Genomic DNA, 25555 nt, shown 5'->3' with positions numbered 1-25555 from the left:
CTGTAAAGAATATCCTTATTATAAAATTAGGGCTTCCCTGATGGCCCAACAGTAAAGAATCTGCCTACAATGCAGGAGATGTGGGTTCCATCCCTGGGTCGGGAAGATCCCCTGGAGAAGGAAATGGCAACCCACTCCGGTATTCTTGCCTGAAAAATCCCCATGGACAGAGGAGCCTGGCAGGCTATGATCCAAAGGGTCGCTGAGTCAGAAACAACTGAGCAAGTGTGTAGGATTATAGAATTAATCCTGCAATATTTTTTGTTTTATATTTTTTCTCCTCACTTCAAAATTTCCCTTATGGTTTCAAAATGTCTGAGATATTGAAGAAATAAATTCTTAAAAACTACAAAGTTACTGTACCCTTTGGTTTTTTAGGGCAACCAAGGTAAATTAATTTTGTTCTCCTTATTTAAATGTCTCCTAGACCCTAGACAAACAGGCTATATCCGTAATAAGCAAGTGTATATTGTCTTTAACTTGCAAAAAAAAAAAATACCAAAATATAATTTCTTAAACATCTGATCTGAAAGTATTAAGTTTTAATGTCGATAGATGGTAATTTCTGCAATCTTGTCTAACCTAAATTCAACTTTACTAACCATGCCCTAATCCTGAAGTTCAGGTACTAGGCACTTGCAGGTGAAACTTTTTAAAAAATGAGCTCATACCATTACCCACATGTGCTCAAAATGGGACAGTTTGAATACTGCACGCTTCTCAAAGAAAGCCGTATTCACACATAGGAAATCATTTAGATGTGGTTAAGGAAACAGGAAATTTTCACATTGGCTTTAATATTTATATTTTACCAAAATTTTCCTGAACTTGGTAATCATTACTAACACTTTTCATAGTAGTATTTACTGAATCTTTAAAAACAAACAAACAAACAAAAAAACTGAGCAGAAAACGTAGAGTTGAAGAAAACTGGATGTCAGTCTATACAATGATTTTTTACTTTCAGCATGACAGACTTTATTTTGGCACTTTAACAAATATTTTGCTTTACAGCAGTGACAAAATATTTGCCAGAAATTTCCTTTTCCTGGCATGAATATTCCAAGCAGTTAATATTCTACGAACTGAACTTTGCTATGCTTTGCACAGTTAGAGGTATACCCACTACACTCATAACCTCCATAACCGAGGGACATTGTGCAGCTTTAGAAAGTGCTTGCACTTCTTTCAATCACTCTGCAGTAGACTGATTCTGTAAGTGATGGGACAGGACTTTGAGAATTAAGGCCATTAAGAATTTAAGTAAACACTGTTCTGAGTGCTGCATCAATTTTTTTTTTTTTTAAATCTGTGGCAATTCCAGGGAATGTCCTCTAAATGAAGCAAGTATTCATACTTCGTTAAAAGCAAATTATATGTTGGAAAGGTTGCTGTTTTTCCTGTCTTCTTCCTACTTTGGCAGTTCACACTTTAAAACAAAATTGGTGGTAAAACAGAAAAAGGAAATGTTCAGTTAGAAGGAAGTCCCCAGCCAGGGCGCCAGGGTACCCTCACATTTCCATCTCTTCCTCAGGCATCACTGCTCTCTGGCAACCTCATTCCTAAGCAGTGAAGCCCTCCTTTTAACGCCTAGAACCTCCCTGAGGGACTCTTCTTCCCCATAGTGTGAACTATGGTATTCCATCTATTACTTCTTCAGTTAAACTTCAGGAGAGATTTGGAGCACAGTTTCAAAGGTAAAACAATCCAGAGGACTAAACCATAGATACCGACATCAGGAAAGCCCTCTTTAGTTCTTTGGAAATCATAGTCCTAAAAGTTATTTGTCAGAGCAGGTATCCATCTCAATATTGCCATCAATATTGAGCTATCTTTATAAAGGTTGTGAAACTCACAATTCCCTCCCTGGGAGCCTTCCAATATCTATATCCAAACACACACAGGATGATACATTCAGATTTCCTCTGGCCAATTCAGAAGCGAATCTGATAATAAACAGCTTCATCAAATGAGCTCTTTGGTTTTGATTTACAGACACCGTGGAACACTCAGAAATCAAACCCACAACATCCTTGAGAGCAGACGGTTGTTAGCAAAGGGGAGGTGTACATTTGATCGAAAATGTACAAAATTTATAACAGTGACATTTTCAATATTAGGCCACATGATTTATTCAGTAGTTTTTATATTCCCAAATTACAATTTACGTCTATTCGTAAGACTACAAAAGTTACCATTAGAATTGTCTGTGCTTATAAAATACCAACTTTTTTTTTAATTGTTATATATACTCATTAACACCAGTCTGCAACGAGTTACATAGAATCATAGGCACTTCAAAGGCTTAAAAAGACGTTTACAACTTAAATGCATTTGTAAGAACAAAAACTGATTTTTTCTTAAGTCCCTACTCGTACCTTCAAATTGCAAGAAATTAGCAAATACAGTGGCCAAAGGAATCTGCAGCAACTTCTCAAAATACTGTTAGCATCTTTGGGTTTGCTGAGGCTTGTCAAAAACTCACATCAAATCCTCTCAAAAGAAGATCTGAATGGATAGACATGACTAAACAGTTTTGTGGTGATAATCCAATTTTACACATTAATTTGCTGTTGCAAATCTGCCTGAAGCTACAGGTAATGAAAAATAAAGCAAGTGTAAAATGGATAGTCTGACACTTAAAAATTTATACAAAGTGAAGGTTAAAGTTTACATATTTGAAAATCACATATACACTAAATTACCATTATCTGAATTACCCAAAGACAAATTGCACCGTAACAGCTACAAAAGGCATAGAGTTTTGTTTTGTTTCCAAGGGCGAGCAGAGGAGAGGGGAACAGATAAATTAACAAAGTAAGACCAACTTGATAAGGTCACTCTGAGACATGCTGACACAAATGAAATAGCTTTCATCTTTGAACCATCGGATAAAAACACTCTTTTCATATTTGCGCATAGAAATTTAAACCGATTCCATATACATTGAGCGTTTTTATAACATAATATTTTGCCACTGCTATTCACAGAACACTGCAGATGTTAAGTTTGAATTTTATGTTGTTCTAAAGAAATACATGAAAAGATTTAAATACAATGGGATTTTTATCATTAAAGTGCCAGAATGGCTCTTTAATGAAAAAAAACAAAAAACAAAAAACAAAGATCTTCATTATTCTATGCAAAAGCTTTATTTTTAAAAGTTCAGTGATCTCATAAATAGAGACACTAAATGGGAGTTTTCACGCATAAAACTCCTTAGTAGGTGCCTTCTGATAAGCAGCACTGGATGGTTTGCGTTCTCCAAGGTCATAACTTCCTTCATCCTTCTTTCTCATGCGATACACCAACAGCAGGATGAGGAAAATTGCAAAGAGAAAGCCAATAACTCCGCCGGCAATGACAGCTGAAACACACCAAAGGAAGATTACTTTTAGAAGAGATTCAAGGATGGCAGAAATTAGCTTTGTTAAGGCCAATTTATCGACACTTTCATAAAAAGCTTAATTTGAAAACCCCCAAACTAAAAAAAACTGGATTCAATGAAGCAACCAGGTAATTAAGCAAAGCTGACATTCTTCAAGAGGTATAATACTTCCTTTGATTAGTATTAATAATATCACCCAAAAGCCTCAATAAGAAAAAAATCTGGCTGTGACCTCAACTAGTTCCATACATTAAAACTCTTAAGCCTTTTCAGCATTCACTTTTTGTAATCTAATCTTCTAATTGCTTTTTCAATGAAAACACAAAACATGATATAACTGACTTAAATTTTGCAAAGGGAACTGTGCAAAAAGCATGCAAATTTCCTTTGTCATCTTGGATTTGGGGCTTTCCTCTCAAGGATCAAGTGTTCTACAAAGGTAGAGGTCAGATCTGTGGTTGCTAAGGGAGGGGTGGGGGGTGGGGGAGGGCTAGATTGGGAGCTTGGGATTAGCAGATGTAAACTATTATATGTATAACTGAATCACTTTGCTGTACATTAGAAACTAACACAACGTTGTAAATCAAATATACTTCAATAAAATAAAAAATTTTTAAAAGGACTGTGTTCTAAAATCTTGCAAATCTTCCCCTTTAAAATCAAAGGTTAATACTTTGATTTATGATTAGAGACAACATCCTTCTGTGCCGTAGGCACTGTATCAACGGCCCTCTCCATAAACAACCTTCTCTTAAGTTTATCTTGAGATCAGGAGGTCTTGAATCAAGCCTGACTGAGCTTCACATTCTGCCATACCTGACACCCAGTTGTTCTAGACCAATTTAGGCCTTAACTTTCTTCTTGCCTCTCCCCACCCCAACCCAAATGGCGGGCCAAGGGGTAGGCTGAGAGAGCTGACAGAAAACAGCGACATCCTTTGCCTAACCCTTGCCTCACTCGCTCTGAAAGGAAACAGGTGCTCAAGATGGTTTTCAGTAGTAAGGTAACATCCGGCAAACCCTGCTGATACTTCTAAACATCACTCAGACAACCAGAAGCCTATTTACGGACCCTCCACCAGGCTACTGACCTGCCAGGACTTCTGTTCGTTTAAACAGATTGTCTGAGTGCTTCTCAGTATATACGTTTGTATCCTCTTCAGCTGGGTCCGTTTTCCTTTCTGAGTCAGGGAGGTGAACTTTTTCCTTATCAATTTCTTCAGGTGACTGGTATAGGCAAAAAAAAAAAAAGAAGAAAGATTATAAAAATCTTCTTTTAATGTGCTGGAAGAAAGAAATAGTAAGTACTTTTCCAAGTTTTTTTTTTCAAACACTGGGTTTAGAAAATAAATGAAATAATCCCTTTGTGTGATGTGTATACCAATGGGTGAGTCCTATGGTGGACCCGCATTGTTCACGGTTTTAACACCCACCACATGTACAGGCAAGATGGACAATTTATTGAGTTCGCAATAATCCTAATGGCATGGTTAGGTTCTCTAAGTTGACATTTCACAAGGATCTCTAGCTTTCTTACCACTCTTCAGTCTTCAGGCCACCATCCCCTTCTAGCTGCTCCAACCCAACAACATTACCCAATTCAACTCACTCCATCACCTTTCTGCTACATGGGGTACTGTGATGGCAGCTTCCCTGCAGGCATTCTCTCTGAGTGTTCTCCCAGGGCTCTGCCTGCTACCACTCTGTGGGGCACAGCCAACAGGCTTCATCTGTAATGATGCCCTCTATTTATTGACTCTTACACCTTCACCACACCCTGGATTAGAATCTAGACTTCAGGGGGTCGAGGGTTCTGTAAGGAGCTCCTGTGTGGCCCTGATCCACTATTTTTCTAGACCTCACTTTTTCTATCTGTCCAGTGAAGGGCACTCTCAGTTTCTTGAGTATTCTACAACTCTCACCATCTCCCCTCCAGGCAGCATTATTCCTACCTACCAGCACCCTACAGGACCCTCATCCTTGGCTGTACCATCATAACAGATCGACCCTCTCCCTATTTTCATCAATAGTAACTACTATTCTCTTGGGCCCCTGAAGTTATTTTGGCACATTTCAAGTTATATGTTTTGGTATGTCACCGTCCTTTCAATGGGCTTGCCTGGTGGTGGCTCAGATGGTAAAAAATCTGCCTGCCATGTGGGAGACGTGGGTTCAATCCCTGGGTTGGGAAGATCTCCTGAAAGAGGGCATAGCAACACACTCCAGTATTCCTGCCTGAAGAATTCCATGGACAGAGGAGCCTTCCTGGCTACAGTCCACAGGGTCGCAAAGAGATGGATATGACTAAGTGATACCTCATATATCATATATATATATACACACACATATATATATAGCCCTTTCAATTTGCGTTTCACCATTCCTTCAAATTCAGTGTCTTCCATGGATTCTCATTCCTGAGGCCTTATCTAGGTCTTTACCACATCATACTCAACTGCATGTGTTGGGTGGCTTCCAATCCATCTCCCAAGGCCACTGCCTAATCTCCAGTACGAAGCCCTGAAAAGCCATCTATACCACCACTTACTTACCAAAACTGATCCCTAACATCTGTGCCTTGGTTCATACAGTTCTTCTAACTCCAATGCAAAATTTTCACTTCTTTCATTGTCCATTTGTCCTTCACGAAGTCCTGATGTTCCACCTCTCAAAAACCCCAGAACACTTGACAGCCCATTATGCCATCACATAAATCATCTGTTGGCTTTCTAACCTTCAGTACCAATGTTGGCTATCATGTACAAATGACCTAAGATTACACTGAAATCTGAAATCACCTGAAAAGTTAAATATATATATAAGACCACCACTAGAGACTGTTTCATTGTTCTGGACTGAGTAAAACTGGCACTGCTTATTGTTGGTACTTATTTAAAGCTCTCCAGATAATTTTACAGTTTGAGAACCACTGAATTAGATAAGCTCAGTTCAAATGAGATGGTTCTTCTCTATCTGGCTCAAGTTCTTGTTGGCCAACACTACTGACAAAAAACACTATCAATTCTACTAGTCTCTTCCTGTAGACGAAAATATTGTTTAGCTTTATTACTCTTCCTAAGAGCAGCCAACCACCTTCATTAGGATTCTAAGCTGTGGCCCAGTTGAATGCCTGATGGCTTTTTGAAGGCCAGCATTCATCCAATATGGCCACTAGCTACTTAGCCTAGAGGGTTAAAAAGCATGGAGACCTCACCTTTCTGGGGTGCCTTAAGGTCATCAATGTTTCCAAGAAGGATCACTAGGTGAATCCATCTGAGTTCCAGGTCAGTGGGCCTTGCCTCAGTGGACAGAGCACTAGACTGGTTTCCACTGAAGATGATGCATAATAAAGCATGATAAAGAATGCCTGTCTTATTTTCCTAAGCCACACAAAAACCTTGTACTGACTTAACCCTCAATCCACCATGACTTACAAAAAGCAGAGGCTACAGGAAAATGATCATTTCACTTCCATACAAATGCACTCCAAATTTCACTATTCTCTACATTATTGTGCAGAGAAGGCAATGGCACCCCACTCCAGTACTCTTGCCTGGAAAATCCCATGGATGGAGGAGCCTGGTAGGCTGCAGTCCATGTGGTCGCGAAGAGTCAGACATGACTGAGCAACTTCACTTTCACTTTTCACTTTCATGCATTGGAGAAGGAAATGGCAACCCACTCCAGTTTTCTTGCCTGGAGAATCCTAGGGACGGGGAAGCCTGGTGGGCTTCCATCTATGGGGTCGCACAGAGTCGGACACAACTGAAGCAACTTAGCAGCAGCAGCAGCTATATTATTGTGACAGAAGAAAATAAAGGTCTCCCCTGGCTTTCCTGTACCAAGGGAAAGCAAAAAGAAAAGCTCATTGACAGTATTCTGCCTCAATTCCTCCATTCTTCTCAAGGAAAGCCCATTGTTAATTGGATGCTTTGTAGAAGGACAGACAAGTCAATAGATGAGGAAATGAATTATCTGGATTCTAATTTAGGAGACTTTTCACTGCTCATTAGCAGTTAAGGGAGAGTTAGGAAAGGGAAGAGAAAACTCAAGTAGGTTGATACCCAGGTTTGTGATGAGGGAAAGAGGAAGTGAGTTCTGGTGGTGAATGAGGGGAAAGTAAGTAGCTACTGTGACATTAGAGATGGATTTAATTCATCCATGTCATCTCTGTCTCATTTATATGACAGATCACATGAGTTCCCCTCAGGTCTTTTCAGTCCCTAAAATCCTTTGAGAGAGTTAACATTTCCATTTTACTCAGCTTCTGATCCAACAGCCAGGAATGAGCTTACATTTCAGGGGGTCTGCGGGTTGGGGATAGGAGGTCTCCACAGAACTGGGGTTCCCACATACTCACAGGAATGAGTGCACAAGCTTCTAAGTGCTCTGGATGGAACAGTTACTCTTTAAATTTACAAGTTTTATTGTATGAAAGGAAGAGTTTGACTAATAAGAATACTTTCTATAGTACAGAACTAATCTGAAATGCCTGGACTCTCATATATGTGTGCAAAGTGAAATTATGAAAAGGCAGCATAGATGATTAGATGAAGTCAATTAAAGATCTGTCATATCCATGTCTGGTTCTTTGGATACCATGAAAATGTAACTGAGTAAAAGGTTACGAGCAATGCTCTGCTTGAACAGATACCTGTATTCTTTTATTTTAGTCACATACATTTACAACAAACTGGACAGAATATCTATAACAGTGACATCAATGCCACTGTGATGCCCACTCAAAAGCAGTCTGTATTAATGGTATCCGAAAAGCAATGTTTAATTTAGCTGTGCCATGTAATTACAATATAGAAAATTTAATCACTAATATTAATATTATGATAAGTACTGAAAAAGTGTTCAACACAATGAGTAGCACTCAATAATGTCTCCCACAAATGGATGAACTTTTACTATTACTACATCAAAAACAAATGCTACCAAGAATACGTTAAACTGTTTTGGGGTCCTTCCTTTCTGAGCTCATCTGCCAAACATCTACCTTCTTTATTTCAATCTGACACAATTACTCCCTTAAAGTCAATTTTTTTAAACGTACATCAATTTTCAACCTATTGTTGTCAACTGACCAGACAGCTCTATGTCAACTTAGGTTTTCCTGAGGATAAAAACTCTACCACAAAAAGCCAAAACTGAGTTTCTTGTCTTAAGCTGCTGCTGCTGCTGCTGCTAAGTCACTTGAGTCGTGTCCGACTCTGTGCGACCCCACAGACGGCAGCCCACCAGGCTCTGCCGTCCCTGAGATTCTCCAGGCAAGAACACTGGAGTGGGTTGCCATTTCCTTCTCCAGTGCATGAAAGTGAAAAGTGAAAGTGAAGTCGCTCAGTCCTGTCTGACTCTTAGTGACCCCATGGACTGCAGCCTACCAGGCTCCTCCATCCATGGGATTTTCCAGGCAAGAGTACTGGAGTGGGGGTTGCCATTGCCTTCTCCGTGTCTCAAACTAGTGAGTCCTAATGGTTATGGTTCCTGACCTCAGGGGATTCAGTCACGACCAGTGGTCACATATACGTGCAGTAGAGTCAGATGCGTCTTTCAGCGGCCACCCCGGATGACCTACCCTCAGCTGCACCTGTTGCTTTTCACTTATCTTCTCCCTTTTTCTTTTCATTCATTCAACAGAATCCATTTCTGGAGCAGCTACCATGCAGGGAGCCAAATGGGTCTGCCTCACGGCTCACAGCTCCTCCTTCTCCTAGCGCCTGGCCTATGAAGTTGGTCTACCGCTAACGGTAACAGGCCCTTCTCCATCCAACAGAGAGCACTCCAGTCTGGAGAGGACTCTCCTGGCTGCTCCACATCTGAAGAAACCTAGCCAGCCCTGTTCCTCACCACCCTATGTGCTTACGTGCGGAGTGCGGTGGGTAGGAAGTTAGCGGAGAAGCGAAAAACAAGTGCACTGTGGGAAGGGGAGGGGAAGAACAAGTGCACTGTGGGAAGGGGAGGGGAAGAACAAGTGTACTGTGGGAAGGGGAGGGGAAGAACAAGTGCACTGTGGGAAGGGGAAGGGAAGAACAAGTGCACTGTGGGAGAGGGAGGGGCGTCATCCGGCTGGAAGCCCATGTGCAGCCCTACCTGCAGAGGGGGCACTTCTCACTCCAGAGACAGCCTGTCCCTACCTTCATGACACAGTCTTCCACATCCTGTCTGCTGTTAGACCTTGGCAGCATCTCATTTCTAACCAACAGACGGGTGAGCACCAAACAGGGACACTTGTGACTCCAAGCTCTCCTAAGCAGCATGCTATCCTCCACTGTCTGCAGTCTCCTGCCGCTGTTACTCCACACTTTCCCTTGGTGAACTGCCCCAGTCTCTACTGCTCTAACCGACTTCCATGAAGGCTTACAGAGTGCTTGCTGGGTCTCAGGTGCCATGCTGCATGCCCTCACATTTAATCTTCCCAAGGACCAAGAGAAATGGGTCAGAGAAGCTAAGACACTTGACCAGATCTAGGACTTGAGACATTACTTTGCCGAAAAAGTCTAGTCAAAGCTATGTCTAGTTATGTCTAGTTTATGTCTATGTCTTTGTCTAGTCAAAGCTATGGTTTTTCCAGTAGTCACACCTGGATGTGAGAGTTGGATCATAAAGAAAGCTGAGGGCCGAAGAATTGATACTTTCGAACTGTGGTGTTGGAGATTCTTGAGAGTCCCTTGGACTTCAAGGAGATCAAGCCAGTCAACCCTAAAGGAAATAAATCCTGGATATTCATTCGAAGGACTGATGCTGAAGCTGAAACTCCAATACTTTGGCCACCTGATGCAAAGAGCAGACTCATTATAAAAGAGCCTGATGCTGGGAAAGATTGAAGGCAGGAAAAGAAGGGGACAACAGAGGACGAGATGGTTGGACAGCATTGCTGATTCAATGGACATGAGTTTGAGCAAGCTCTGGGAGATGGTGAAGGGACAGGGAGGCCTGGTGTGCTGCAGTCCATGGGGTCGCAAAGAGTCAGACATGACTGAGCCACTGAACAACAACAGGATTTGAAACTTCAGCCTTCTTCAGACTGTAGCATGCATTTTCCAACTTAAGAAGCTTACCTAGTCGTAGCTGGTCAGCTAATTGCAATACCATGCTAATAAAGCCAAAATCACCAGTCCCCTAGTTTCCATTAGAAACCTTTGCTCTGTTTTAAGGCCAAAGATCTTGTTTCTTATAAGACAGTTCTCAGAATGAATATAGAGATGTACCCACACTCATCATTACCATTGGAAGAGCTGAAGTTTACATACCACTGGTGGTGCGCCTGAAAAGACTTTGGGAAAATACTCATTGAGATTAGTACCTGGGGTCTTCTTAGTCCATAACCTATTTCAGCAGATGTAAAGTTTACAATGGTTTTAACTCACAACCAATTCTTTATGAAATAAAAACAAATTTTCTTAATGTACGTCACATAAACTGAAAAGGTTTTGCTTAACTGGGCTGTGAGTTCCTTAAGAAGAAGAACCCTGTAAAAAAGATTTGTTTATAAGCTAGGCCCGGGTGATAAAAATAATAGGTAGAATTAGCCATTAGGCTATGAAAAGACATGGCGGAACTGTAAATGCATATTACTAAGTGAAAGAAGCCAGTCTGAAAAGACCACATACTACATGATTCTAACTATGCAACATTTTGGAAAGGCACAAACTACGGAGATACTAAAAAGAAATCAGTGGTTTCCAGGGGCTGGGAGGGCAGGAGGAACAAACATGTAGGGGATAGAGGACTTTTAGGACAGTGAAGTTATTCTGCAGGCTACTAATGGTGGATACACGCCCATTAGAAATGTGTCAGAACCCATACAATGTAATACATCACGGTGAGCAAACCCTAAATTAAACTCTGGACTCTAGGAGATTATGACCAGCCAATGTAGATTCTTGCTCCTTGAAGAAAAGCTATGACAAACCTAGACAGCATATTAAAAAGCAGAGACATTATTTTACCAACAAAGGTCCATCTAGTCAAAGCTGTGGTTTTTCCAGTAGTCATGTATGGATGTGAGAGTTGGACTGTAAAGAAAGCTGAGCACTGAAGAATTGATGCTTTTGAGCTGTGGTGTTGGAGAAGCCTCTTGAGAGTCCCTTGGACTGCAAGGAGATCCAACCAGTCCACCCTAAAGGAAATCAGTCCTGAATATTCATTGGAAGGAATGATGCTGAAGCTGAAACTCCAATACTTTGGCCACCTTTGATGTGAAGAACCCACTCACTTGAAAAGACCCTGATGCCGGGAAAGATTGAAGGCGGGAGGAGAAGGGGACGACAGAAGATGAGATGGTTGGATGGCATCACTGACGTGATGGACATGAGTTTGAGTGAACTCCAGGAGTTGGTGATGGACAGGGAAGCCTGGCGTGCTGCAGTCCATGGGGTCACAAAGAGTTGGAAACAACTGAGCCACTGAACTGAATGTGGATTCACCAGTTGTAACAAGTGTACCTCTCTGTCACAGGACGTTGATAGTGGGGGGCAGTTGAACATTATGGTGGCGGGTGGTATACGGGAACTCTCTGTGCTTCCCACTCAGTTCTGCTGTGAACCTATAACTGCTTTGAAAAACAAAGCCTATTTAACAACAACAACAAAAAAAGCAGTAGGTGGCAAATGTCAAAACAATCTTGAAGAGTAAGGAGGAGCCATTTACAATATAATGAAAAGACCAGTTGACCTTACAGTTTTAAAAGGTGCCTCTTAAAAGGAACATTCTGTACAATTTTTTTTAAAGGCACATTGACAATAACCTGATGACGCGATGCAAAATAAAACACACCTTTGTCTGAGCAGGGATCTTGTCCTGTATCTTGCTCAGCGTTGTGGTTTCCACTCTTGGAGCAGTACTAGTGAATGGTATCTTTGGAATGGGTCGAGACGTGGTCAGCTCTGGACTCTCTCCATCCTCACCAGCTCCTGGAAGAATAAGCAAAGACGAGCTAAGCACACGAGTCACGACACAGAATTCTACAGTATCAGGCTACTTGGTCTAAAGTTGATGATGACAGAGTCATGTTTTTTCACAATACCTGCTCCTTAGGAACTCAGCATAAACCTTCCTGCAGTCTTCAGAGCAATAAAGAAATGACTTCAAAGTGGATCTGTGGGGAGTCTGGCATTTTTTTCTATATTATTATTATTATTCCGAAAGTTCTCAAGTAGCCCTTTTAAAAATAATTTATTTGGCTGCATCAGGGCTTAGTTGTAGCATGAGGGAATGTTTCATTGTGGCACACAGACTCTCCAGTAGTGGCCTGTAGGCTCAATAATTGCTGCACCCGGGCTCTCTGGTTGCAGTGCATGGATTTAGCAGCTCCATGGTATATGGGGTCTTAGTTCCCCGATCAGGGATCGAACCAATGTCCCTTGCATTGCAAGGTAGATTCTTAACTGCTGGACCACCAGGGAAGACCCTCAAGTAGCCCTTCTTTTACTTGTGTGTTCAGTTTCTCCTCCTCAAGAGATTGCTTCCCTTCTATGCTGAAACATGCTATATTTTCCATTTTCCATCACAACAACAATGAAAAGGGAACACTGACCCTTTATCTGAGTGAGCTGCTGCACTTCCTCCCCTGTTTATAGTCAGACTTTCTCAGTGGTGTGCAGACTCACTGGCTCCTTCCCACACCATCTATTCCACTTTCTGCTCTACTCCCCCGAGTCAAATGTTCCCTGTCACCACACTGCTGGCATGTTTTCTTAAGGTCACCATTCCCCTTCACATACCATATCCAGTGGCATTTTCCAGAGTGGTCCTCATCTAATTGAACCTCCTAGTATCACTGGTCGCTTGTCAACTCTCACCTCCTTTCTGATACACTGCCTTTGGGTTTCTATGACTTTGACTTCCTGGCTTTCCCCTCACCTCTCTGGCTATTTCTAAGTCTCCTTTGCAGATTCACTGTCTTCTACCTGGACACAAAATATGAAAAGTTCCTTAAGGTTGAGCCCTAGGCGGCACCTTACTCTACACTTTCTCTCTCACCCATGGCTTCTGTTACATCTAAATACAAATGAAACCCAAGCTAACCCAAGTGGTTCCCTTCTACCACTCCTCCGAAATTTAGACCTACATATCCACCAGCCTACTTGGCATTTTCACTTGAATGACTCAAAGGTAGTAAATACATCTTGGTCATGTTCAAAATAGAACTCATGAAACAGACCTGTGGTTGCCAGGGGAGAGGAGGTAAGGAGGGAAGGATTGGAAGTTTGGGATTAACAGATGCAAATTATGATACATAGAATGGATAAACAACAAAGTCATATTCTATAGCACAGGGAGCTATATTCAATATCCTGTGATAAACCATAATGGAAAAGAATATGGAAAAATATACACAACTGAATCACTGTCGTACAGCAGAAATGAACATAATATTGTAAATCAACTATCTGTCCATAAAATTTTAAAAAACTAGAACTCATGATTTCCCTGCCTGTCCCTCTACAAACGCAGTCTTTTCTCCTCACGTTATCTGGCAGTGAGTGGAACCCTTTGTTCCTGTAAATCACAGCTCTGGCTCCCTCCCCTCTTCCTCACCACCACATTGAATCCATCACCGGTTCTATGGATTTCACCTTCTTTTTATGTCTCCACTCTTAACACCTTTCTGGAGTTCCCGGGCTTCCACCCCGTCCAGTCTTCCCACCGCCACTGTACCTCCCTTCTTCCTCGTTTCCCTCTAGTCCTCTGTGCACAGACGGGCTGCAACCCATCACTCTCCTGTTTAACACCATACCAGTGGCACTCCACTGCTCCCAAGGTGAATAGAAAACACCACCGCCTCTTCTTGTGTAGTCGGTCCTGGCCTACCTTTCAGTTTCCTTCAGCATCATTTATCCTGTTATCCCCTAGACTCCAGCTGTGGAGTCTGATCTTCGGCCAGAAGTCTTTGCCTAGTTAATTTCTAAACCTCACCTCTCGACTTTTAGCACAAATGTCATTCCTTGGAGAAGGCCTTCCTTCCACATTAGAGTCTTCATCACCTGCTTATTTAGCACCACCTTTCTTACCCTAAGACTGCATTTATCACAAGCTTCCTATGGCTGAGGGATTGCATTTGATTGGCTCCCCAAAAGAGTGTCTAACAAAATCCCAGCACCTCCAGGCGCTGACCCAGAATCTGTGCGGTAAGGACTGACAACTGACTTCCAACTGGACACTATGTCTTTTGTTTGTTCATTTTGCCTTTTTACAAAAATAACATTTGAGAATTGTTCACATTCAAATACAACATTCTTTTTAAGTTGATCATTTGTCAAACTTGTAACAACTCAAAAAATCCAAAGTCTGTAACTCAAACTAACCTGCTTCCTCAGACAGGAAAAAATGATGAATAGCCCCAGACTCCACATGGAATCATGTTAAAATAACAAGCAGTTCAAAAAATATGAGGTAAGATACTAGGAAAAGTGCAAAACTATGAATATGACTCATTTTAAATATGTTAATATATTGATTTCCTCCAGCATGTACACTCATTATTTAGGGAAAAAAATGGTGAAGAGTATATTGAAATAAATATGGGATTTGGCATTAAACAAACTTAGTACTTGTTCTGGCATTTATTATCTCTGTGACCTTGGACAAATAATGCTTGAGGTAGTTTCTTCATCAGTAAAATGGGGATAACAACCACTAATTCTCAGAGGTGCAAACATTATATATATATATTTTTGAATTATATATATATATATTTGAAAGCATTCTGTGTACATAAAATGTTACATAAATGTAAGTCATTAATAATGATGGGTCCAAATACACTGCTCTCTCATATCAGCTTCCCTGATTTTCCATCGAAATTTTATACATAATATGACTGATTTGCTTCTTAGGAAAAAAATTCAATGAGAAATGAAAAATTTTCAATTAAGGGTTTTCGAGACTCTTGGCTTACAACAGCTACAAATACAAATCGCCAAATTAGGAGTTTGGATAATTTGTTGTGAAAGAAGAGATTTTGTAAAGTAGAAAATTCTCTCAAGTTAGCACTTCTTAAATTAGATGAGTGACCCACCTCAGGTGGCTCTTCCACTGCATTTATCATCTTTATTAAAAAGACTGACCCTCTTGCCCAAACCAGAAATCTGGGGACCCCATTGATCACATGCCCTTCACCCCTGACTTTCAGCTCTCACTGTCCTCTGTGCCTGAAACAGCTTAGCCTTGAGCCAAAGCCTGTTTCTACCCTGGAAACTTTCCTGCTTAAACTCTCATTCCTAAAATCAGTGTCATCCCCTCTTTCTCTATCTGGAACTATTTTTATCTGCTTCCACTGTTCACTGAGTCTCTTCTTTAAAAAAAAAAAATAACATTTTTTTCTACTTCCTAAAGAAATACATCTTTTAAAAAATAAGGCATTTTTTTTCACAGATGAAATTGGGAAATAGGGAATATAGGAAGGAATAAATAAGATTATTCCACCATCAGAGAAAGCATCATTAGATTTTATTTACTAAAGTGTCCCTAGCACCTAGAATGGTGTCTATTTCCCCATGTTACGGGCCATTATTAAATATTTGTTGAATGAATTGAATAAGCATCTGCATATCATCTCATCTCCTAGTGAGCTGTTCATTTCTGACATGACAGTTTCACTCTCCAAGGACTCTTGCACTCTCACAATGTTCCTTTTTTATAGTATTCTCTTCTTGTTTCAACATTAAAGCACCTTATCGCTCCAAATTTAGTACGTTTTTCTCTAAGTTCTCACTGTTAGTTTCTGTTCTCTTCCAATTTGGGGGTATAGGAAGGTCTGGATCTTTCAGAAGTCCTCCTGTAAATGTCCAGGGAGCCTTGGTTGTCTTCTCGTATTTAAGAGGGAAAGGTTGAGCAGCTGACTAGAAACTCTGAGCACACAGGAGAAGTCTGTCAAATGCCAATGTCAGTATCTTAGAGTTATTTCCTTTGAGTTGGTTCAGGTCCCTAGAGAGAGTGAAGGCCAAGTTCTGGGAACTGACTGGGAGAAGACAACTGCGAAAATCTCTGCATTAACCTAAGCATTAATCTAAGAACTTGTTCTCCCTGTTTTCAATGTAGGCCCCCCATCCCCAAATGTGCCTGGTACATTTCCAGTCCAAAGACCCTCTGTTTTTTCTCTCCAGATAACAAACCTCCAGTTTTCTTCTCAGGTCAGGAGTATCAACCCCTTTGCTGCATTCTGATGGGAAGGAATTAGGGAATCCACTTACTTTTTTTTTTTTTTAACTTTTTATTGTGTATTGTAGTATAGTTGATTAACAATGTTGTGATAGTTTCAGGTGGGAAACCTACTTAGTTCATAAACTTTCAGTCAGTCATCCTGAGTTTAGTACCATCTTCACCCTCCATCTAGTGGCGTGAATTCTAGGGCCCTGTGGGGACTCTGCCGTGTAAATTAGCTTGCTTCTTTGCTCTCCCCACCCCCGCCCCCATCCTCACCCCATAGCTGGCTAACTCAGCTTTCTCATGTCTGCCAAGTCTGTTACTACAAGCCCATCTGCCTCCCAGCTTTCAAAACACTGTGGCCTTTGGCTCCTATACTGTTCCATTTGTCCTCATGAGTTAGGCCCAGTTTGTTTTGGGCAGTTTAGCTGGGTATTGGAAGGTATATACCTTCAATCCGCTACCTTTATCCAGAACTCTGCATTTAACTCTTAAACACTTTTGTTGTACAGCACCTTCTTAGGCTATATCATCCATGACATGGTGTAACAATTATTTTTTTTCTCATGTCTACATTTTTCTCATCTGACTCTTGGTTCCTTGAGCACAGAAACCTAGTTTTTCATCTCTGTGTGTCCAAAGAATATGGTCAAGCATCTGGCCCACAGTGAACGTCCATGGAACGTTTAAGTGGATGGTTGAAGCTTCCATGTCTGTCAATGCCCACCCCTGAGCCCACATATATAGTAAGAGGATGATACATCTTCTCCCCTGGGAGGTGCCCTCTGGGTCTCGGGACATTCCTACAGGTTCTGTGCTCCTCTACTGAACAGTGTGACAGCACTGAGAACAGAGGGAACATTGGCCAAGGAGACCCCAGTTTCCACCAGGGATGGTGCATCGCCGAGGCAGGGTCTCCTCATTCTAGAGTGGGGCTTCAGGACACAGGAGGCAGTAGAGCAAAGGAGCGAAGAGAACACACTCTCAAGCCCAGCTCCCTGGCCCCTATCCCAGCTCCACTTCCAACAGTGTGTGTGATCTGAGGCAAGCTATTCAGTCTCCTCAGGCCTCAGATTTTTTTTCATATGAAAAACAGAGGTAACAGAATCTGTCTTTATAGAGATGTTATAAGACTAGGAATGGTGTCTGACATGCAATAAATAAGTAATAAGTAAAGAGCTTTACAAGTTTTAGTTATAACTTCTGCTACCTTTAAGCTGAAAATCAACATCTCCAGTATAGTGCAAGGAGGTTTCCAAAATCCAGAACGATACACTTCTTTGCAGCAATGATCTGCCCAAGGTTGCAGCCAAGGCAGAAGCAATGTGGGCCCACATTTAAGTCTGAGCTCGATCTGTCTGATGAGTGGTTCAGGATTTCAAACGACCACTTCAATCCCCTTCCACCTGGATGGGGGACATGGGGGGGGGCTTCCAGAGGAGCAGGACTGAATCTGCATTCTTTATATTAAATTTAAGGACCATCTTAGCAGAAATCAGAAAAATGACTTGGACAACCTCTACAAGTCTCTAACAACTCTCAGATTCTAAGATCTGTGAAATGAGGACCAAAATGTATGTAGAGGTATATTTCCTGAGACATTTTGAAGAAGACAGTTACAAAGCACTTTTGAGGTGTTAACCAAAAAAAGAGGTGCCATGAGTGAACAGTATTAATAGAGTTGTGGGCTACAGAGAACAACTTTTCACACTCATCCTGCATGTGTGATATGTATCACTCTCCCCAGAATAACTAGGGCTATTTTTACATGAGCACTGCATTGTAAGCTCACTGTTAACTAGGTCGGCCACAACCCTTCTTGTCTTTCTCAGACTCGCCATTTTCCAACCTAAGATACTCATTCTTATGTAGCTAGATCTCTCCCAAAGACAAAATTTTAATTTGCTCTGGGTATTCTGAAGCCCACGCTGATCTGATTGTGAGACATCTACATTCAGCATTTGTTCAGTTGCTAACTCATGTCTGACTCTTTGCAATCCCATGCACAGCAGCACACCAGGCTTCCCTGTCCTTCACTATCTCCCAGAGTTTGCTCAAACTCATGTCCATTGAGTCAGTCCAATGGACTGACCCAACCATCTCATCCTCTGTCATCCCCTTCTCCTCCTGCCCTCAATCTTCCCCAGCATCAGGGTCTTTTCCAATGAATCAGCTCTTCACATCAGGTGGCTTCAGCTTCAGCATCAAATTCAGGGTTGATTTTCTTTACGATTGACTTGTTTGATCTCCTTGCTATTCAAGGGACTCCCAAGAGTCTTCAGCACCATGGTTTGAAAGTAGCAGTTCTTTGACACTCAACCTTCTTTATGGTCCAAGTCTCACATCTGTACATGACTATTGGAAAAACCATAGCTTTGACTACACAGACTTTTACCAAATGTTGAATGTAAAATGAAACTCAAATCAAGGAAGATCCTGGATAAGACTTGCCTAGCATGCTGCTGACCTCACCTTCCTGATCTGATCATTAATACATGCACTAACTCCTCCTCTTTCTCAGTTTCCTGGGAGCCTCCTGGCACAGGTGAAATATGTCCCAGGTATGGGAAATTGATTGCAAAATGATCAAATCCTTTCTCTTCCTTGTAGTGTTTTCCTCTGCACTGTGACAACCCTACAGCTCCCTTCACTAGGAGGCAGAGTCTGGGCTGGGCCTACGACTGGCTTTGACCTATTAAACATGGTAGTGAAATTGTGCCCATTCGAAGGCTTCAAGAGCCTTTGCACACTCCTACTTGCTATCTTGGGATCTCTGTCTCCTCTCTGTGGACAAATGGCTGGACTTCTGGAGAATGAGAGCCCACAGTGACCAGAGCCACGTCTGCCCGGCTACCCCACAGATATGACAGAGCCCAGCAAGATCAGCAAACTCAACCTGCAGCTGACCACTGACATGGGAAAGAGCCCAGTCAGGCCACCTAAATTGCCACCCTGAAGAATAAGGAGCTAAACAAAATGACTGTTGTTTTTAGCCACTACACTTTGGGATGGTTTGTTACGAGGCATTACTGAAGTAATAGATAACTGATACACCATAGGAGTTGAAGATATTAGTGTACAATCATTTTACTTGGCTGCTACATTCTCCCTCCTTCTTCTGAGCAATACACTAGCAGTAAGAAAGTATAACTCTTCTTGGTCTCATTTATAAGCTTTAAGGTAGGGCTGGCAGTTTTATGAAACTAGTATTTGAGGGTGGTTTTCAGGACATCACTCTGATAATGTTGACAGAACACTGACCACACGCCAAGCAGCAAGCTCTAAGAGTTACAGATGTATCAACCCCTTAAGATGCATGACAACCCTATGTGGGAGGGCTGATTATTATCTTCCAGTCTATAAATGAGGAAACTGAGGTTCAGCCAAATTAAATATATTCCCAAGATCTCACAGCTCAAGTAGCTGAGAGCTAGAATTCACACCCAGGCACTGTGACTCCACAGAGCGTGCCCTTAACAGTTATGCCTCCTGCTTGCTTCCCTGAAGCACATTCCAAAAGAGTGTGAGTGTATGTGTGTGTAAGAGAGGGTGTGTGTGTGCACGTGCATACACAAACACAGAGAACAGAGATGAGTGTGGATGCAGCTAGCCTTACCCGAGCCTGATGCAGACGCGTAGTCATCATCGTCAATAGGATACACTCCTGAAGCTTCTTCAATGGAGCTGTTGTCAAGGTACATGTCTTTATCAGATGTCAGCTCTGCCCGCTGAGAAAGCAAAGAGAGGCGAGGATGGTGAGAAATTAGGAAATGAGTTTATTCAGGCTTATACCTCAGTGACTACCTACCCTCTTTCCTGTTCCTTTAAGCCGATTTTTGTCCCTACCTTTCCTCAGCACACCCTGACAAGTCGCATGACGTCAAGGGCTGACCACAGACAATGCTCCTGAGGGAAACCTAACCCAGTGGATCCTCAGAAGATGCCTCAGAAGCACCTATCACGGGCTTATTTCCTCACTTCCCACTAAAGCTGTCTGAGTTCCAGTGGCCCCAGTGCTAGCTCGAGCCATCTGCTTTCCCAAAGTTACCGTGAGGCTCCTTGATTGGAAAAGCTGCAAGACAGTCAACTCATTTAAGACTTTCTTGGGGATGTATTAGGGTGCTTGGGCAAAATCACCTCCCAGGGATGCGTCAAGGTCCCTTGGACAATTACAGGCCCGGCCACACTGAGAGAGGCACCATCATGGCCAGGAGCTCTCAGGGGCCAAGGAGAGGCCAGCACCACACCCGCCAGGAGCAGGGCCCGCGAGGCTGTGGACTGGGGCAACAGCCCACCGCGAGCCGCATCTGGGGCCCACAGGCTTAGTGGAGCCTTAATGACAAATGCAGATAAACCCACACGAGCGCATTCTTTTTATATTCCTGGCACTGGGTAACAGCAAATCACACACTGAATAGGGAAAGGGATCATTCACTAAGTCGACCAGTTCCACAGCTTCTTAGCTCTTCAGTAAGAATTTTAGTATTAAAATTCAACTTAATCCTGCCAAGAGAGTCATTTGCATGAAGTGGAGGCTGAGTAGATGTATAATTTTTCTTAAATGGTTTCAGTAAATTGATATTTTACCACCAGTATCTCATGAAAGCCCAGAAACAAATACAGCAGCCTGTAAGCCTCTAAAAACACTTGTGTTTGGAAAAAGGCAGCACTCATTATTGTCCTATTTTTTTAAAAATCAAATGGAATGTTTGTTTTTAACAGGAATGACAAAAAAATGTTTCCCTCATTACAGTGGCTTTCATTAGATTTCCTTTTATTGATAAAATAACACCTTCTTCTGCTCCAGCTGTCACTGGACTGGAACCTTCCAAGGAGGACACCGGGGCCACCCCATCATGGCACCACTTTCTTCTCTAGGGTTTCGACAGCTGATTGGAGAGACCGTAGTGTCCTAAAGCCAAGCCAGTGTCCTCCAGGCCTCAGTGACAACTACCGTGAAGGTATGGCCGCCCGCTTTGCTTAAGCGGCCACATCGGCACGTTCTGAGAACTGAGACCTTAATTAGACACTGGTTTCCCAGTGGCCTGGCCGGCAGGCACTGAATGACCACCCTGAGACAAGAGTGTGCTGGAATTTTCCTAGAACAGTCAGAGCTTAACTCTGCCCTCTGAGGCCATGCTGCATGATAGTAGTCTCCAAGGCTTTCACCAGTCTGGGCCAGGTTTCCCAAAGCTCGTGAACCTACAGTATCAGGAGCTGTGGGTTCCACAGCCCCACCATCAGCGTCACTGACCCTGGCAGTCTCTTAGCTTCTACAAGAGCAAGGACTGTGCTTCATACACCCTCTGTTCACCCAACTCCCCACAATCACACCATCTGGTGGGCAGCAGGTGCTCACCAAACCCGGCTTGGGCCGTTTGCTGTCCTGCGTGCACTAAACTTTGTCCTATGAACTCCACCGGCAGAACCCTCTCATTCTTTCTCTCAAGTCCAGTCTACAAAACAGGCTCTGTTTTTTCAGACCTTCCATGTCCCCTTGTTAGGAACTACTATTTTGGATTTTGTAGCCTGTGAACAACTGAAGACAAAGGCTCGGTGTTATTGTTAATTGTCTGGTGTGCATTTTTCTGTGGCCCCTCAGCAGAGCACACTTGGAGAAGGCAGGGCCTCAATGACCTGAGTTCTCTGGCCCTTTTGGAAGGCATGGGGATTCAATAAATATTTGCTGACTGCAAATATTTATTGAAATTACCTAAATTTATTGAGATTACCTAAAACAAACTGGCCTTTGACTCAGGCTTCAGAGTTAACACATGTCACGAGTCCTGGGGGACTCCTACAGTTGATATCTTTCCATCTGAAGCCTCAGAGATCATCAGTCCCAAACTGTACACGTGGACAGGGACCTATTTGCGCAACCTTGAACTTAAAAGCAGAAACCTGTTTGCCTTTTCTCAACACTGAATGATTTTTTCCTCTTGGCTCTGTCAAAGAAGTTGGAGGTGACACGGGCCACACGAAATATTTAATCCCCACTTGTAAACTGAAAGTCTATTCATTAGGTGACCCAGTTGCTAGATGGGCACGTCTGTCACACGCACAGGCAGATGGGCCAAAACACGTCTCCCAGAGGACTGTGGCCACCTCACGACTCAACCACGCAGGCTGGCTTGACAAGCAACTCACTTCTCTATGACAACCAGCTCCTTAGGAGGAGGCTGTGGGACCTGAATTGCTACAAGACTTGGGCTCAGGACGCATCTAAAGAAGCTGGCACCCCCTCAGCCCCTCAGGCTCTGCGAGGCTCCAGGGCAGTCCTGGGGCTGATGGGATGTTTAATGTGCTTGAGGGCAGCTAAAAGGATTTGTTCCTCCACTGTCTGATGTGGTACAAATAATTATGTCATCACACTAAAAGTTATCTCCTCCTCTGACGTCAGGGGCACCAAGCATCTAAGAGGAATTGCCAATATCTATCCTTCCATAGAGAGCTTCACTGGTGGCTCGGCAGTAAAAAAAATCCGGTGAAGGAGTCGCAGGAGCTGCACATTTGATCCCTGGGTTGGGAAGATCCCTTGGAGGAGGGCATGGCAACCCACTCCAGTATTCTTGCCTGGAGAATCCCATGGACAGAGAAGCCTGGGGGGTACAGTCCATAGGGTTGCAAAGAGTCAGATACAACTGAAGCAGCTTAGCACATGCGTGCACGCACACACACACACACACATACACACACACAACCTTCCATAGTGTGATCTCATATAAGCAGGCTTCTTTTCCCACAGTAGCAGATAACGCTCAAAGAAAACCTCCACTGTCTTTTCTTCAAAACAAACAAACAAAATCTTTGCAAACATGACAATTCCTTTGGTGAAGACTCCACACTCTGTGAAGAAAGGATTGCTACAGTTAACATGCCCAGAAAGGGAAATGAATTCTGCACTCACACTCCCTGGGGCAAGACACGCATCTTTCAAAAGCCAAGAAAGGGGTGACTTAAGAGTACGGCTTCTACAACAGCCAACTGTGATTTGCCTCGCTAAGCAGAAAACCCCAAGACACGCGGAACACTCTCGCGTTGGATGAGACAGAGCCCCTGGATGAAAGAAACCAATGGGGAGGAAACGTGAGAGGCCCAGCTCGACGGCAGGATTTCCTACCGAATTTGTTTCATTCGGGACTGGCCGTGACCAAGGGGCAGCGTCAATACTGTTGGTTAACAGAGCTCAGAGTACAAGCTGGAAGAAAACCAAAGCTGGTCTTCCAGACCTTTCTCCCCTCAGCTGATGCGAGACAAGCTGTGGGAGAGCAGAGGGAAGATGTGGAAAGCAACGAGGTACAATGAGGAGGAAAAGCAACCCCAGGACAAAACGGAGGTTCAGCCACGGAAACCGAGCCCTGAGTTATCTCCACAGAGGAGGTAATGCCTGAAGGCTGGTAAAATCTGCCATTGTCTCCCAACTCTATCGCTTCCTCCCTACCCTTCAAACTGCAGCAACCATGCCATGCTGGGCCTGGAACATTACAAAGGCTTCCTTCCTCGGCCTCCCCTCAGGGCTTTGTCTCTGAATCCATCATCTGCCGAGGGACCATTCTTAAACATGACCACATTGCTCCCCTGCTAATATAAAAAACCCTTTCTTGGCTCCCTATCTTCCACTGGATAAAATTAAAACTCCTTGGCCTTGAAAGACATTCTTCCACCACTTGACCTCACCTGCATTTCTAGTCAGTTACTGCCACTTCCTCCACCCAAACCCCAGGTTCCATGACACACACACACAAAAATAAAAAGCAACAAAAAATCTCCACTCAGACCTGGTGACATCAATTTACTTTATACAAAACCCCGAAGAGGAAATAAACTCCTCCAAGGACAGAAAATTGAGGGGCTCGCGTACTTGAGGATGATAAAAATCAATATTCTGACAAAATAGTTCAGCCTAAACATATATGATGTTTGTAATAAAAATGAACGGAGAAAATGCTGATTTGGTGCATAGAAGACCGCAAGTGCACTAATCTCAAAATGAAAAATATCACAAATCTTCCCATTGTCTCAGCAAAGAAAATTTGTGAGATGGCAACTGAATAAATCTACTTGCTGGTTTTTTTAATTATTAGGTAAAGCTTACATCCGGCAAATCTCATGTTTCAAACTGCCAGGGTGGAAATCTGTTATTTAGAAATCTGAGGTCTTCCTTAAAAGATACACTGCTTTATCTACTAGATGGATGTCCTCTAAATGCCTTAAACTAGTGCAACCGATAAACAGTGGTCGAGATAATTAAAGCTCAAAGCAGTAGGTGTTAAATTCACCTTATGGTAGAAACTGGGGCTTCCCTGGTGGCTCAGTGGTAAAGAATCCACCTGCAATGCAGGAGCTGCAGGAGATGTGTGTTGGATCCCTGGTTCCAGAAGATCCCCTGGAGGAGGGCATGGCAACCCACTCCAGTATTCTTGCCTGGAGAACCCCATGGACAGAGGAGCCAGGTGGGTTACAGTGTATAGGGTTGCAAAGAGTTGGACACAACTGCAGTGATTTAGCTTGCACGCACACATGGTGGAAACTTAGGCTTGATAGCAAAGTCAGAAAGTAGAAAGCCTCTTATGGATACCACCACCCCAAACCCAACCTTCAGAAAATTAGCCTTCAGACGTAAAAGTTAAATATTTGTGTGGCCTGTTATGACACTTTGAATCACCTCATAGGAAATAAGCACCTGGATGATGTTTCTTAGTTTTAGCATAAAGGCACATTCAGTCCTGACTTGGCCTCAAAGACTCAAATGCTTATTTACTTTCATGGTGATTACAAAGCACGAAACTGGCTGTAACTCTAGCTTATTTTTCCAGAGATGACTTAATAACCTATTTTATTACCAGTTAACACACACTGTAAATGAAATGATAATTAAAATTTTCTCCTACATAGTCCCACAGGGATGATATACTTGCCCTTAAGATGAACTTGCCAACTCTGGCTTAGGTAGAGCCCATGGGAACATATAATCTTAGAGCTTGACTGGACATTATAGGCATCCGGATGACCT

At 42.7% G+C, this 25555-nt stretch overlaps 1 protein-coding gene across 5 annotated transcripts in view; it reads right to left on the bottom strand.

Moving 5' to 3' along the window:
* Positions 1-953: 953 nt before the first annotated feature.
* Positions 954-25555, bottom strand: part of SDC2 (syndecan 2) — a 122758-nt gene continuing 98156 nt past the window's right edge. For all 5 annotated transcript variants that reach the window (XM_086336015.1, XM_086336019.1, XM_086336014.1 and 2 more), the window contains exons 2-5: positions 20159-20270; positions 12172-12308; positions 4479-4614; positions 954-3367 (exon numbers count right to left, since the gene is read on the bottom strand). In XM_086336015.1, coding sequence (XP_086192141.1) covers positions 3204-3367; positions 4479-4614; positions 12172-12308; positions 20159-20270 — 549 coding nt within the window. In that variant the 3' untranslated portion in view covers positions 954-3203. The remainder of the gene's footprint in view (positions 3368-4478; positions 4615-12171; positions 12309-20158; positions 20271-25555) is intronic.

This window comes from Bos grunniens, chromosome 14 (assembly GCF_055505025.1).
Source record: "Bos grunniens cultivar Pamir isolate PY7600 chromosome 14, Bosgru_T2T1.0, whole genome shotgun sequence".
In the NCBI taxonomy this organism is placed as follows: domain Eukaryota; kingdom Metazoa; phylum Chordata; class Mammalia; order Artiodactyla; family Bovidae; genus Bos; species Bos grunniens.
Note: the sequence above shows the minus strand (reverse complement) of the source record. Positions and strands in the feature narration are given on the sequence as shown.